This window comes from Phaenicophaeus curvirostris, chromosome 10, assembly GCF_032191515.1.
Source record: "Phaenicophaeus curvirostris isolate KB17595 chromosome 10, BPBGC_Pcur_1.0, whole genome shotgun sequence".
Lineage (NCBI taxonomy): Eukaryota > Metazoa > Chordata > Aves > Cuculiformes > Cuculidae > Phaenicophaeus > Phaenicophaeus curvirostris.
The window spans coordinates 27,257,656-27,273,263 of record NC_091401.1 but is presented as its reverse complement, the minus strand read 5'-3'; the positions used below and the strand labels follow the sequence as shown (position 1 = coordinate 27,273,263).

General features: G+C 52.7%; 1 protein-coding gene across 2 annotated transcripts in view; it reads left to right on the top strand.

The window, feature by feature from the left end:
• EPHB1 (EPH receptor B1) overlaps positions 1 to 15,608 on the top strand; it is a 75,063-nt gene that overhangs the window by 13,899 nt on the left and 45,556 nt on the right. For both annotated transcript variants that reach the window (XR_011338081.1, XM_069864713.1), the window contains exons 2-3: positions 10,802 to 10,866; positions 13,581 to 14,262. Coding sequence is in view for 1 of the 2 variants with exons in the window: in XM_069864713.1 (XP_069720814.1) it covers positions 10,802 to 10,866; positions 13,581 to 14,262 (747 nt within the window). In the remaining variant the exon portion in view is untranslated. The remainder of the gene's footprint in view (positions 1 to 10,801; positions 10,867 to 13,580; positions 14,263 to 15,608) is intronic.

The following is a 15,608-nucleotide window of genomic DNA, read 5'->3' as shown; positions in this document are numbered from 1 at the left end:
CTCCTGGGGGCCTAGCCAGCTGCTGAAGATGGCTCTGGTGGGTTTCTCTGCGCTTACCTCCCTGCCTCTCCATGCTGAGGGTTTTTGGTGAGGCAGCACCTGCATGTTCAGTCAGTTCTACCCATGCACTTGGGAAGGAGACTGTCCTGATGGGGGGGGAGGAATAATCCCCCAAACCTGCCTTGGCGCGGCTCCCGGTGCACAGATGGTTGTCCTCATGCTAGAGCCTTTTCCCAGCTTGCACCCGCGCAGGCACCAGGGCTGGAGGCAGGACTGTGCTGGGCAGGCCGGCTGCCAAACGGCATCTCCTGCCAGCATTCTCCTCGTCCTCCGCCTCTTCCTTGCCTCCCAGGGCTGGTGGGAGTGGTGGCCACTCAGCAGCTCAACTGCCCGCTGCAGCTTGCAGGAAAAGCTTGGCGTCAGCATGGTCCTGAGCAACACTTGGCAATTTAAGGTCAACTTCAAGCAGCGTTTGATTTCCTTCTCTTGTCCTAGAGTGCAGATCCCTGAAAGTAGAGAAAGAAAAGAAAGAAAAGATAAGTCCCGGGCAAAGCTGGGAGAGACAAGGGATGGGTTTGCAGAGCAGTTTGGGAAGTGATGTTTGGCTGTGGGGCCAGTGGAAGCTGCTCATGGAGTGCTGTGCCCTTTGAGGGCCCCGTTGGCTCTGCCGCATCCCCTGTCCCCTGTTCCTGCGTGCACAGCCTTACGGCGAGGAGAGCTGCCACGGCATCCACAGGGGATGTGGGCAGAGCCTCCCCCATCCTGACAGAGGCTTCCCAAGCTGCCGGCACCCCCGTGCTGGCACAGATTTTTTTTTTCCCTGTGCTTCTCTTTGCCTCGTTTGCACTCACAAGCTGATTCCATATGGTGCAAAAACTGCAGCGACGATGCTCGGCACAGCGGCCGGCGCCGTTGGGGAGGCGGTGCAGGGAGCCGTTTGCTGACGAACTTTTACAGCTTCTCCCATTTGAGGTTCAATATTTCCACCTCCTCCCCTCAATGGCTCTGCTCGATGGCCGTGGCTAAGCTCCTTGTCTCCAGTGGCAGCCAGAGCATCCCTGTGTGCTTCCGCTCTTGCTCCCCTGCCTTCTCCCCACACACCCCAGTGCTCAAGCAGGGGCTCTTTGGGATGCATCCTCAGACCAGCAATGCCATTCTTTTCTTTTTCACACGTGAAAAGAGTTGGGCAGCCTCCCTGAAGGCTTAATTAGATGTCAGATGCAGCACTGAGAGATATAGGATCAGCCTGACAGTGGTTGTTCTGCTGTGGGTCCGTGCTGGCCAGCTCGCTCTGTGCTCAGTACTGCTTGAGCAGGGTTTTTCTTTGCAAGTCTCTAATCTGGTGGAGGGATTCGGTTTCTGGCTTGACCGAGCAATCTGGTGTTGGCTGTCAGCAGCTGCAGAGGGTTGTTGGCATGAAAAGGGAGGCTTTTTCCTCAAATTCTGATGTCTGGAGGGTTCACCAAGCACTTTGCTGTGCTGGGAGGCGGTGTGCATGGGCAAAGGGATGCCATTCGCTAATCCCGAGCCCTCCAGCGATGCTTGCTCACTGCCTGAGCAGTCTGTCATGTTCATAGCTCCTGCAGAATCCCTTTGACATTTTAAAATCAGATATAGTAAACAGGAGCTGGACGATGCCAGGTGCCTCTTGCGTGGTGAGGGCTCTTTGACAGAACGGCTGGTGTTTGAGATTTAGGGCTCTATGAGATGTGTGTTTTTGTAGCGAGATCGAAGCTTTCCTGTAGAACATAGTCCAAGGCGGTGACTCATCCTGAATCTCTAAAGAAGTGATGCCGTGTAGGGAAATGCAGGGTAAATGTTTTGATTTGTAGAGCTTTTCTCATAGGCGGTGCAGTCCTGGAATACAGCAAAATAAATCCAGCGGGGAAGGAGAGCCACGGGGAAAGGCGGGCGCAGGTCTGGTGTGTTGGTTCAAAGCTCATTGCCCCTGCTCAAGTGCTGTCTCTGCACTGGTGGCCCTGGCAGTTGGCTTGATAGCCAAGTGTGGTGCAGCTCTGAGACAAGCATGAGCACGCTGCGGGAGAGACCCCACTGCAGAACCACAGGCAAATGTCCTCTGCATCCAGGTGTGAAGACTGTATGTCCTTTTAATTTATCCTACCACTTGTATTTGTAGAATCATGGAATGGTTTGGGTCAGAAGGGTCTCCAAAGCCCATCCAGTTCCAGCCCCTGCCATGGACAGGGACACCTCCCGCTGGATCAGGGGCTCCAACCCCCTTCTCAGTCAACTAATTCTGCATTTAGAGGGTGTAATATCTGAGGGAATCCCAGTTCCACTGAAGTCATTAGACACAATGACTTCATTAGACACTGAAGTCATTAGACTTCAGTGGCCATTGTGTGGGAAATCTCAAACCCTGCTCCTATCCTCCCTGCCTCCCATCCCCCCTGCAATTTTCCTTTCTTTCTCACAGCGTGGTGAGATCTTCCCAAGAGAAGACCTCCTGGCAGAATGTCCTGTTCTTGTGTGAGCTCAGTTGCTTCCAGCCAGCGTGGCTGGAGCACACACTGTGCAGCCAGCACTGGTACGTGGCTGTTGACCAAGATGTGAGCTACAGAAAGGTAGCGAGAAGTTATCGATACCCCTGCCGTACCTTAAGGTGCTGTGCTCCTGCTGTGACATGGGAGGATGGATTGGGGCACTGGATCCTCCTCGTTCCCTTGGCTGGTGAGATGGTTTTCCAAGCCAACTGGTCTCCACCCAAGGAGTCCAGTGGGTGCGACTGCTGTCCCCGGCTTGTGCTGAAGCCACCCAACTGCATGACAAAGGATGGAGTATTCTGAGGCTCCTCACCTTCAGCCTTCATCTGCTTTTGCGTGTTCTCCTGGGAGGTGATGGCAATGGATGGCGAAGAGCAGATGATAGTCCTCTAATCTAAGCAGTCCCTCATTCAAGTCAAATCTCACACCACTTGGCTGAATCTCAAGTTGGAGGGTGCTACTTCTCCTGGGCAGCCTTGCAAGCTTTTCAGAAGGTAGAGTTTTGGGAAAGCCCCTGCCCATCTCTGGGTGGCTGACCTCCTGTTCCATATCATCTGGAGGACGGATCTGCCAAGCATGACATATGGTGATTTTCAGGGCAGGCTGTGGTGTTCGGTGATATTTGCTGGCAACCCAGCCTCGAGAAAGCAAAGATGACGATTTAAATGCATAGTGACATTGTTCTGGAAAATGTTCTCCTGAAAAATAGTCTTGTCATCTTACAGCCCTGGATCGCTCCTCTGGGAACAGTGTGGTGAAAGAGCTGGGCTCTTGGGATGGCTGTGTCTGTCTAGAAGGGCGAGAGCATTCATTAAAGTCCTCTCTCAGCCCTTAGTGCTGCTAGACTTTGAGTTGCTGAACACATCTGTGCCCATCTGTAAATAGTTCTGCATGGACAATGATCTGTGCATTACATGTAGATTTTCGTAGAATCATAGAACAGTTTGGGTTGGAAGGGACCATGAAGGTTGTCCAGTTCCATTGCCTGCCATGGACAGGGACACTTCCAACTGGATCTGGTTGCTTAAAAACCCCATCCAACCTGGCCTTGAACCCCTTCAGGGATGGGGCAGCCACCTCTGCTCTGGGCAACCTGCTCCAGGGCCTCCCCACCCTCACAGCAAAACATTTCTTCCTAAGATCTCATCTCAATCTCCCATCTTTCAGCTGAAAAGCGTTCCCCTTCGTCCTGTCCGCACACTCCCTGAAATCCCCTCCGCAGCTTTCCTGAAGCCCATTTCAGTGCTGGAAGCTGCTCTAAGGTCTCTTGTACACCTGTGGCCTGTGTTTAGTTATGGGGAGCGTGAAATCGGTGACTGACCTTGTCATTACAGAAGCAGATGTGCTCCTTGTATTTGGAAAATATTGGGTTATCAGTAATGTGCTGTCCTGAGGTTTTCCCGTTGCCTCTTATGTCTGTTTTGAGCTCGGTGGATTAAAACTTGTTCCCAAATTTGTTAAAATAGGTTTATGATTTGGAAAACAAAAGGTATTGAAAGCCCTATCTTCTCTTATCTCTGTATTTGATTTGGTCCTCTTTGTGTTTTTCCCCCGTGACGCGTGCTTTCTTTGGTAATTCTCTGTTGTTTCCTTCCCTCTCTCTTATCTCCCCCTCTGCAGTTCTCCCTTTTCCTCTCTATTCCTCTCCCCCTTGTGCTCCCCCCCTGTAATTTATTTGCAGGCAGCTTGTCTCTTTGATTTACTGTAGCTCTCCTAGATAGGATTATGATAAATGGGTTGTATGGCTTTGGCTGAGCTCGTCTGACACCGCGTAGCCACGCTGGGTTGAGCGTGAAAACCAAGGGGTGATGCTGACTCTGGGTCTCCTCTGCGTGGTCTGCAGGGAGGGGTCACTGTGGCTAAATGGGACTTGGTCCTTGTAGCCCATGCTTTGCGTTGCCTCCTGAACTTTTTCAGGTGTGGGGCTTGGTGGAGGAGCTTTTTTCTGTGCTTTCCTCTTGCCTGATGTGCCTTCCGTGTGTGTGTGCACAGGCGCTTGCAAAAATTTAGGCAGGTATTTTATGGGTGCTTTAGGAACATCAACCAGCGTGTTTCAATTTACTCTATCCTGATATGGAGAGCATTTGCTGCTGGTAATTAGAGCGTTTCATCCCGCCGTCACAGCAGGCAGCGCTTTATTGATAAAGTTGTTATATAGTTGCTGAGCAAACACCCCCAAATCTGAGCTTCATTAAGTTATCACCTGCCCTGCTGCGATGCATCTTCATCGCGCGCTGAAATCCATGCCATTGACGGGAGATCCCAGAGGAGGTCCAGGGCTCTGCTGTGTGGCTGCAGCTTAATGCATCCCGTCACAAATTGACACAGCAGGCATGTCCTGGCTGATATATATAAATTCTTTCCCTTTCCGACCAAAAGCAAAGGGGTTTTTGGCCACCACAGATCTCTTCCTGATGGCTGATGGTTGTGGCTGGTGGTGTCACGGCCGAGATGTCTTTGCAGAGCAGGCACAGCTGCTCCTCTCCCCCGAGAGGTTCTTGCAGACCCCAAAGCATCGGCGGTTGCCTTTAAAATACAGGCGGAGAATGCTTCATGTTGCCTTGTTTTGTTTAGTGCATCCTCTCCCTTCTCCATGGGATTGTTATTTGGTGGGTAATCCTTCATAACGAACCTGTGGGAGATTGATGGGGAGAGCTTGTTATGCACTTCCAGTGCGGTTTTGCTGTCATTCTGTAGCAGCAAAATGCACCATTAAAGGCAGAGAGCCATGGGAATGATGGGACATAATTAGTTGTTGCTGTAATATTTTTGATTGGATGTGTACAGATACTGTAAGCAGCTCTTTGGGAAGCCGATGCTCTCAGGAAACTGTGAAGAAGAGCAGCACTTATCAAAGGGGAGAGGCTGATCCTGCTCTTACCCTGCCCGCCTCTCCAGCGCCGTAATTAAACCGCCTGGGAGGTGTCACGGTGCTCACGCCGTGCGGCTGCCAGCCCTTCACAGCACGAGGGGTGAGCAGCGGCGTTCCCTCCCAATTAGGAGTGGGAGTGACGCGGGGAGTCCTGCAGAAGAGACTTTTTGCGTGGGATGTGCACCCGGCCGCTCGCCGCCTCGGTCACGGAGGCAGAGCTGCCTGGGTCTGGTGGTCCTGCTTGTTCCCAGCTGATTCCAAAGTGCAGGGGATATTGAAACCTTGCAGAGGCAAACCTAGACTTCATCCATGGGACACTGGGGTCAGAAGCCTGGGGAACAAGCTGGAATGACTTGGGCAACCTCCGGGTGTGTGCTTGAACCCCTTCATCTACAGGGAACAGCGAGAATTAAATTCAGACAATTCCCCCTTGGGACTTTCTGTCCGTTGGCATTGAGAGGCTTGGTGCAAACCACGAGCGCAAAGGTAGTGGTGATGGAAGCCACGATGCAATCTGGGCTCAGCTTGGAGTCGTGACAGCTGCGGGAAGGCAGAGCTCGCGGCATCAGAGCAGTTAATGTTACTGAGCACTAGTCTTTGTAATAAAGCGTCTTGGCTCTGTTTCTCTATTGTTCCCTGTCGCTGGTAATGTCACCAAACTTGGACAGAAGCTTCCCAAGCTGTGCGCTTGCCTTGGGCTGATTTTGCTGAAGCTCTTGGGAGAGAAGAAAGGGGTAGGAAAAAAAGCTTTTGGCCTTTATTCACATGAAATTGAGGAGAAAATACAGTGCTTTGCTTATGGAACAAAGTCCGGCTGTTGTTCCCCTTCAGAAAGTCACGCTATGGGGCTGGGACTGCCCGGGGAATGTGCAGACCCCATCGGTGCTTGCTCTGCAAGGGTGCACTGGGATGAGTCTCCGAAGATCCCACCTGTGGAGCATCCTCTGCCCCTCCCAACCCTGGAGCTGGGCCCAGCATGGCCACACACGCCCTGCCTCACACTTGACGGCTGCCCTCGCATCTCCCCTCTCCCTCCAAAGGCTCAGCTATCGCTGTGCACCTCTCCACTCCCCACGCATCTCGGGGGGCTTGTTTCCAGCAGCTGGCATCCTTTCCAAATCTCCCTCTACCCATCTGTTGTTATCAAGCCTCCTCTTTCCTGATTTTGCTTAATTTCTATCTTTTTATTCTTGGTCATCTTAGACGTGCCTGTGTCTCCTCACATATGCCCAAGCATTTGCTTTTGAGTGCCTTAGGCTGCTTCCCACTGTTATCTTCTTGCAGGAGTGAGAGCTGCTGCTTCTTGCCTTAGGAGAGGGATCGTATCCGTGAAGCATCTGTTGAGGAGTGCAGCACTTGTAGAAGTTTCTTTGTGGCCTCTTGAGCAGAAAATTTGTTATCTTATCTCTTTCGTTCCAATGATAATGTCAAAATGCAATCAAGTTGGGATGGCCAACTTCCCTTCGTCTCTCTCTGCCTGTAACCAGACCCTGATCCTGCCAGGGAGAGGTAACACCTCCTCATGGCATGATCAGCCCTCCATGCTGGGAACATCTGAAATAAGGATTTCAGGCTGGGGATTTCGTAGCAACATAGAATGGTTTGGGTTAGAAGGGATCTTAAAGATCATCCAGTCCCACCTCCTGCCATGGGCAGGGACACCTCCCACTGGATCAGGGGCTCCAAGCCCCATCCAGCCTGTCCTTGACCCCTTCCAGGGATGGGGCAGCCACCACTGCTCTGGGCAACCTGGGCCAGGGCCTCCCCACCCTCACAGCAGAACATTTCTTGCTAAGATCTCATCTCAATCTCCCCTCTTTTCAGCTGAAAGCCATTCCCCGTGTCCTGTCCCTGAACTCCTTGATCCAGAGCCCCTCCCCAACTTTCCCAGAGCTCCTTTCAGCACTGGAAGCTGCTCTAAGGTCTCCCCGAGACTAAGGAGGAAATACTATTTCAGGAAATCGGTTCCACTGTTTTGTGTAATAGAAATATTTTTCTGGAGTATGCTTAAATCCTTTTGGGAGGGGTGGTTGGCATGACAGCATCACCTGGTGTAAAATGAAGGCCCCTGTGGTGGACCCTACGTTGCTCTGGTCACTCTCGCCCCAATAGTTTATTTTCCCCTGGTCCCTGGATGGTGGCAGCCCACCCCTCCCTGCCCCGAGATGCAGCTGATTCCCCTGCAGGCGTCTGCTCTGGCTGCATCTCACACCCTTTGGCCCAGGAGGATGCAGGGATCCTGGAATGGCCTGGATTGTGCGAGTGCCATCACAGATGGATGCACTGCTCTGCAGCGAGGATGCTGGTGCATTCTAATTGCTGGCATCTTTATTCGTTACGAGTGTAATTGTGAGTAGACGTTTGTTTTTGTATTGATAATTAGGGACTGGAACAGATGGTGAAGGCTTAGTTTAAAGTAATGTGTCCATTAAAGAAAATCTACTGTATACAGCTGAAGATTCTTCACTCTAAGAGAGCTCAGCTCACCGTAGCAGAGCTCATCTTCTCCCTAACGAGGGCTTTGGCCATTACAGCCTGGTCAGCTGCATTCGATGGAGGCTCAGGTCCCAAAGACTCCTCCAAGCAAGTATGTTGATCTCGTTCCCAGGCAGAGCATCCTGCAGGCGTCCGTCGTGACCGCAAGCAGGTGGTCAGGCATGGAAGGAGGTGTTGGAGGAGCAGTACCTTGAGCAAGGAGAGGGCAGCGTCTTGCCCGCTGGACACTGGGCCCAGCGAGTGGCACGGGGGGTGCGGGCACTGGATGCTGCAGGTGGATGGGACACGGGTGATGGGACAAGGAATAACGGATTTCAGCTGCAAGAGGGGAAATTGAAATGAGATCTTAGGGAGAAATGTTTTGCTGTGAGGGCAGGGAGGCCCTGACCCAGGTTGCCCAGAGCAGGGGTGGCTGCCCCATCCCTGGAGGGGTTCAAGGCCAGGCTGGATGGGGCTTGGAGCCCCTGATCCAGTGGGAGGTGTCCCTGCCCGTGGCAGGGGTGGGACTGGATGGGCTTTGAAGTAATTTCCAACCCAAACCATTCTACGATTCTGTGACTCAGAAAACCACTGACGTAGAAGCTTCTCTGTGGTTCTTTTCAATTTATTAATTTATTTCTCTATTTATTTAGTTATTTTGAAATCTTCTCTCTGGGAGGCATGTGTCGCTGTGCATTCCTGCTTTCTTTCCAAAACATGGGGCCTTTGGACAGAATGGAGGAAGGGTGAGGGTTTTCGGAAAGAGCTACCAGGAGGGATCCTGGTGGATGCCATCTCAAAGCAGATCTCATCCTTGCGTGCTCCCATCCTGCGCCATGGTCGTGCTTTATCAAAAGTACATTCCTCTGTCATCGCCCCTCTGGAGAAAAACACTGGGGAAGGAAGCTCTGATTGCGTGGAACAGGAAGGGAGATGATGGAATGAAAATCCGTTCTGAATAAACCCCTGCAAGTGGTGCCTTTCCTGTCACCGAGCGGGCCCCTCTTTAGTGCAGAGGGTGAGCGAGCCAGGTCTGGGTCCCAGCCTGGCCACGCTCCCCGGGTCACCCACTGCCTCGGTTTCCTCTGTGTGGCATGAGGAGGCCTCGCAGGCTGCAGGGAGGAACACCAAGGATTTGGGGGGCTCTCGGAGCATCCCTCCTTTTGTAGCCCCACTGGAAGGGGACACTGGGAGAAGTTTGCGTGGCTGATTTTGCTTCCACCTTCCTATCGAGTTATGCATGGGCTCATCTACCTGCTTTTTTGAAGGGCTATAGGGATGATTAATGATTGCAGAGAGGATTAATGACCACAGCCAGCATTAATGATCACTTAATGAGGCATGGGGCTGTTTCTGAGGGAAGGGGAGGCTTTGTGGTGGTGGTAGGAGGAACTTGAAGGCCCGGAGCATGAGCCCCCGGCAGTGTCCAGGGCAAAGTGGCAGCTGGGATGGAATGAAATGGGGTGCATCATTTCGTGCTGGCTTCAGGCAAGCAGAAAGGGCCTGAAGCTGCGGGCAGTGACATTCTGCGATAGCGTGAAGACCATCACGCTTTCCCTTCCTTGCATGGACTGCAAACCATCTCCCCTGTGAGGGCCCTGCAAGCAGAACGGGCTGGCACTGTGCAAAGTACCAAGCGAAGCACTGGTGCAGCGGGCTTTGGAGCACCCCCAGCATTGTCACAGCAGCATCCCGGGACCCTGCAGGGATGCAGAAGCCCAGCAAGCTCCAAAGCACCTTTTGACTCCCATTTCTGCAGATGTTGCCTTGCTCTCCCTCCCTCTGTGGCCCTGCTCACCTCTGGGAGCCAGAGTTCTGGATTTTGGAAGCAGGAAATGTTTATCGCTCGCAGCAGGGCAGGGAGTTCCTGGTCACGCTCCTCTGGCGTCCCATCCCGGGGCAGCCACAAAGGGAGGGCTGGGAAGATTAATAGGAATCTTGTTTCTGGAGCAGGCACAGAGAGATTAAAAGCGGCAGTTCATAGTCCTGGGCTGGTTTTGTTTCCTTACCTTTCTTTCCCTGGTTGCACCCGTTTTCCTGGCACTGTGGAGCAGCCGTGAGTACCTGGGCCCAGGGAGGGAGAGGATGCTCCGCTCTGCCAGCTGCTGGTGGGGCCGCTACTCCTCCTCCTCCTGTTTGGTCGAGATGCAGGAATTAAAATTAATCTGCATGTCTGCTTGCTGCAAACAAATAAATACAACCTGGCGGGTTTTCCCCATCTGTTTCTGTACGTTGTTGCTCTCGCTATTCTTGTTGTGTTTTGGTTTATTCTTTGAAGAATAAAAGTAGGGAAATGTCAGCTGCGTTACAGCTTTTACAGATTTTGCACTGAAGCCTCCGTCGAGAGGCCCCCAGCCGAGGAAAACCTCTCAACAGTGGGATTTTCATTTGTGTATTTAGAAGCACTCTAACAAATACTAGCTGTGTGCAGCGATGGCTCGGGGCGGCGGGCTGATGTAGCGGGACATCCAGTGCTGCGGCGCGAAGGAGAACTGCGAGCGAGTGGGTTGGGGGTGGCTGGACAAGAGCGTGAGCAATGCCCGTGTTGGGGGACCTTCCTCCAGTCCCTTGCTGCTTCCAGGGGCTGATGCAACCTCGCTGCTCTGGTTCAGACAGGGGTTTGTACATGCGTGTAATGACTCCAAAAATGCAGCAACCTTCTTAGTTTCTTTTAGTTGGTGATGCTATTCTCCGTTTCTGGGCTTGGGAGGGGGAGAGGTGGCAGCGTGGGCTGGGTTTGGGCTGTGGCTCTTGGCAAAGAGCCTTGTCCTGCACCATTTGCTCTGGGGTGAAGCTGCCCTCAGTTCGTTAGATGGGTTGAGGCACTGGCTGCTTTGTTTTTAAGCAGCTCCCAGGGTCAGATGCACTCTCTGGGAAAGCAACTGAGTGTTTTCCTGTGGCTCTGAGCTCGTGACTGTACTGAAAACTTCCTTCTCTTGTGTTTCCTCAGAAACTTTGATGGACACAAGGACGGCGACGGCCGAGCTGGGCTGGACTGCCAACCCTCCTTCAGGGGTAAGGTGATTCTTATGCGATTTCGTAGGGTTCATGCTGGTGGGGAGCTGGGGAAGTCACAGTGGGACCTCGTCGGCCAGGGCATCACTGTTCCGAGCTGTGTGGCCGGACCAGGGCTGAGCATCCCTTCTCTGAGCCAGTCCCAAGGTCTTGGTGGAGACGGAGCTTTTCTCCATCCCTGTGCTCTCTTCAACCAGGTGAAGGGCCCAGCCCTACCACTGCTCTCCTTCCCCCCTGCTCGCACCTTCCCTCGCCCTGTGCCAAAAGGCTTGTAATTAGGAAACATTAACAGGCTCAAAACAGTTTTCATACCTGGAACATCATCCGTAATTGCACTCGGCACTGCTCTTCCCTGGCTATTAATGTCACTTTTATGAAGTAATGAGGAACAAAACACCCTGAGGCACTTAAAACATCTTTTTTATCTAACATGAGCCTTTGAGGAATAGAAGCATAGAATAACCTGACTCACATTCCCCTGGCAGAGAAAGTGGGAGACGGAGCTGGGGGGAGTGAGGAGTGGTGAGGGGGCATGCGAGTTGATTGATGGGCATCACGGTGGGACCTGCAGGCGGTCGGGCAGGGATGGGTACAGCAGCAGGCTCCAGCGCTGGGGCCTCCGGGACATGGCACCAAAGGGGAGAGGACACCAACCTGCGTCTGTGTTAGGGTGTGACTGCCTTGGCTAGGTCTTCAGGAGCCATGAGGCTGAACACTGTCCCCAAGCTGAACCGCACTTGCAGCGGGCATGATCAGTTGAGATGGAGCTGTTGGAGTGAGTGCAGAGGAGGCCACGGGGGTGATCCGAGGAATGGAGCATCTGCTGTATGAGGCCAGGCAGAGAGAGCTGGGGTTGTTCAGCCTGGAGAAGAGAAGGCTCTGGGGAGACCTTAGAGCATCTTCTGGTGCTGAAAGGGGCTCCGTGAAATCTGGGGAGGGGCTCTGGATCAGGGAGGGCAGGGACAGCATGAGGGGAATGGTTTTGAGTTAAAAGAGGGGAGATTGAGATGAGATCTTAGGAAGAAATGTTTTCCTGTGAGGAAATGCCAGGATCCAGCCCCAAGTCCTCCTGAGGGTTTTCCATTGGTGTTTCATGTAATTCCCAGCTGTGGGCAGCCCTGTGTGCTGGGTGCCTGAGGTGCGGCAGGATCCACTGGCAGGTTTTGGCTCTGAGTGTTGAGATCTGTTTGCAGCACATCCAAAAGAAAGCAGCAAGGCACAGGGGATGCTCGGTGGAAGGAGCTGGTGAAAGAGTGGCTCCCTGATGGGCACCAGGAGTAACAGGATAAGGAGCCAGGTCCCCTCCTGTGCCCGCAGCCAGGGTGCAGAGCCTGCAGGCAGAGTGGAGAGGAGGATTACACCAGCAAGAGAGTGCTGGGAGAGATGGCTTTGGATGGCAGGACTGTAATGCGAAGCCTGTGTGGGAATGGAAAACAATACCAGTTCCTCAGCTGGGGAGGACCTTGTGGCTTTCTTGAATGAAAAAGGGTCTGGAGATGAAAGAGCATTGAATCCTCTCCTTACCCAGGGTCGAGATGGGTTTTTGAAGCACTATCGCAGCATGGCTTGAGAAGAGAGAGTGCTTGGTAGGGTGCATGAGGTTTTATTGCTGGTTTGGTAAACATTACTTTACAACAACCCGCAGCCTTGAGCTGTGAGCTTTACTGAAGCCTAGCAGAGCCAAGCAGGTGGACCTGGGAGCTGTGTTCTGCTGTGCTTGTTGGCAGTGTGTAGAGGACCCTGCTTTGAAAACAACATAAAACCCTGCTTTTTTTTGCATCGGGGCTGTAGTTTTACTAGGGGGAAGCTTGGGGAGCAGGTGAGGAATGTGGTGGTTTGATGGAAAATGGAAGAGACCAAAATCTATATGGCTGCAAGGCTGGTTGTGGTGCATCAGATCTTCAGGAAGATTCAGTGTGGAGGGCAGACTGGCATCACCCGTCTGCTGTCTTCTCCCTGTGTAAGCACAGACACGCGTGAGCGCTGCTATAGCATCACTCCTGCAAATTATGCATGATATTCAGAGTGCTGCTTAAAGATTGCCATATGAATAACGCTGTTACGAGGAGACTGTAAACATGGATTAGTTAAAATGAATGGATTATGAGGCTGTAAATCTGTCTGTAGGGCTCTAATGCCATCATAGACCATTCACAGTTTGCCGCTGTCCCGTAATTGAAATTGTAGCCTGGATTATATTAATGCCCTTCTATAAATCGAATTGCAAATCTATATTCTCTCTCCCCGCAGCCGTAATGTTTTATTTAGTTGGTTTTCTTTGCCGGAGGAAATGATCCCATTGTGCTGAGAGCCAGAGGTCAGACTTGCTCTCCAGCCCACGTGCTGGCTTGGGCTCTAATGAAGCCGTAGCCTTGTGTGCTGCTTTCCCTCTGGCCTCCAGGTGCCTGGACCATCTTTCTTCCTGCTTTTACGTCTTCTCAGGGCAGCTGAGGTGCTTGCCTGTGTGGAAAAGGTGTTCTACCATCAGCTGGGAGTGATGGGGAGGGGCGTGCAGGGGCAAGAGGGTTCTGTCCAAGGTGGTGTTTCTGCATGTGCATCACATCGTGTGTCTGCAGCTATGTTCCTACTCCCCTTTGGGGCTTTGGGAATTCTCCTTGAGCCCTGCCCTATGCAGGGTGAGTGGCCGTGGCTCACAGATCACCGCTGGTCCCTCTGCCTCCCTCTCATCCTTTCTCCCTTTCTCCTTTCTCTAGTGGGAAGAAGTCAGTGGCTACGACGAAAACCTCAACACCATCCGTACGTACCAGGTGTGCAATGTCTTCGAGCCCAACCAGAACAACTGGCTCCTTACCACGTTCATCAATCGACGTGGAGCTCACCGCATCTACACCGAGATGCGCTTCACTGTGCGGGACTGCAGCAGCCTCCCCAACGTCCCTGGCTCCTGCAAGGAGACCTTCAACCTCTACTACTACGAGACAGACTCTGTTATTGCCACCAAGAAGTCCGCCTTCTGGACAGAGGCACCCTACCTCAAAGTGGACACCATTGCTGCTGACGAGAGCTTCTCCCAGGTGGACTTCGGTGGCAGGTTGATGAAGGTGAACACAGAAGTGAGAAGTTTCGGGCCTCTGACCCGCAATGGCTTTTACTTGGCTTTCCAGGACTACGGGGCCTGTATGTCTCTGCTGTCCGTCAGGGTCTTCTTCAAGAAGTGCCCCAGCGTGGTGCAGAACTTCGCAATCTTCCCAGAGACGATGACGGGAGCGGAGAGCACCTCTCTAGTGACTGCCCGTGGCACCTGCATCCCCAATGCCGAGGAGGTGGATGTGCCCATCAAACTGTACTGCAACGGGGATGGGGAGTGGATGGTCCCTATCGGCCGCTGTACGTGCAAGGCTGGTTATGAGCCGGAGAACAATGTGGCCTGCAAAGGTAAGGTTGGCTCTGAGAAGCAAAGCACTTTTATTGTTCTTCGGCTTTGCTTAATGAAATGTTTCTCCCCACACAAGCTGTTCTGGGCAGTGTCTGTTGTGAAATCAGCTCTACGCTATTCAACCGCCCTGGAGCAGTTTTGCTTCAGGGACCAGGCAGAGCTTTGGGGGCTGTGGTCAACCTGTGGCTTCTTGGTGTGCTCTCATCAGTGGCCAGGCTTGGCGAGCAGCGTGGTGAGGATGCAGATGCCAGTGCAGCTGCCGCCGTGAGCCCGCTTGAAGCCACCTCTGTGATCTGCTGCCTTCAAAGAGCCATGCAGGCCAGCGCTCACCAGCTGAGCCGCTTTCATCTGCCTCGTTATTTCCGTAGCAGGGCTGTGGGAGCTGGGCAGCCGCTGTCAGGCCTGACTGCAGCGAAGCTGCTCTGATTCCCGGCATTAATTGGTATTTTTCTGCTGGTTATTTGGGTTCCCCCGGCCGCGCTGTCGGTGAGCTGCTGCCTGCTGGATCCTCCGCGGCACAGGTTTAGAAATATGGAAATCACGCTCACCGCTTCTCGTCTTCTCTCGCCGTTCTGATGAATATTTCCCAAGTACCACTGGAGGGTTATTTTTTTCTCTATTAGCTTTACTCTCTGCCCTTTTCTTCTCATTTCTCAAATGAAGGTGTTGTTTTTGTACACGGCCTGAAAGGAGGAAAGAGGAGAGGGCTTTTTGCATGAGCAGCTAACCCTGTTTCATTGGCGCTTTCCAAAGAGCTCTAGAAAATGAGCACCATCAAGTCAGGAAGGTGCTGGGAAGGAGGAGAAGGTCAAAGGCAGGGGTCAAAGTGCTTCGGGGCTGGTTTTGGGGAAGGTGGTAAAGAGAAGAGGTTGGACTTTGATCACTTTTGGTGCAGGTGGCAGCGTGTGTAGCATCACGCTTGACTGTGATGCTCCTTGGAGTGGCCACCACAGTGTTTATTCTCTCCCTGCAACTCTGGAGCTTCCCTGGGAGCTGTTCCAATGCTCCACCACCCTCTGTGTGAAGAACCTTCTCCTTGTCTCCAACCTAACCCTCCCCTGGCACAATCTCCTGCCATTTCTTGGGTCCTGTCACTGGTCACCAGAGAGAAGAGCTCAGTGTCTGCTACTCCTCCTCACCTTGTGAGGAAGCAGCATTGAGTGGCATTGGTGGTAGATTCCTTTGAGCTTCGTTGTTGACCCTGAATGTGGCTTTTTTCCCCACTAGGAGATGGTCTGTTACTGTGAGGAGCTGAAATGCTCCATCAGAGGGAGGGCTCTGTGCGAGCTGGAGTGTTTCTGGCGAGACATTTCTCTGCTATTGAATAAACAAACAGAAAGCGCAC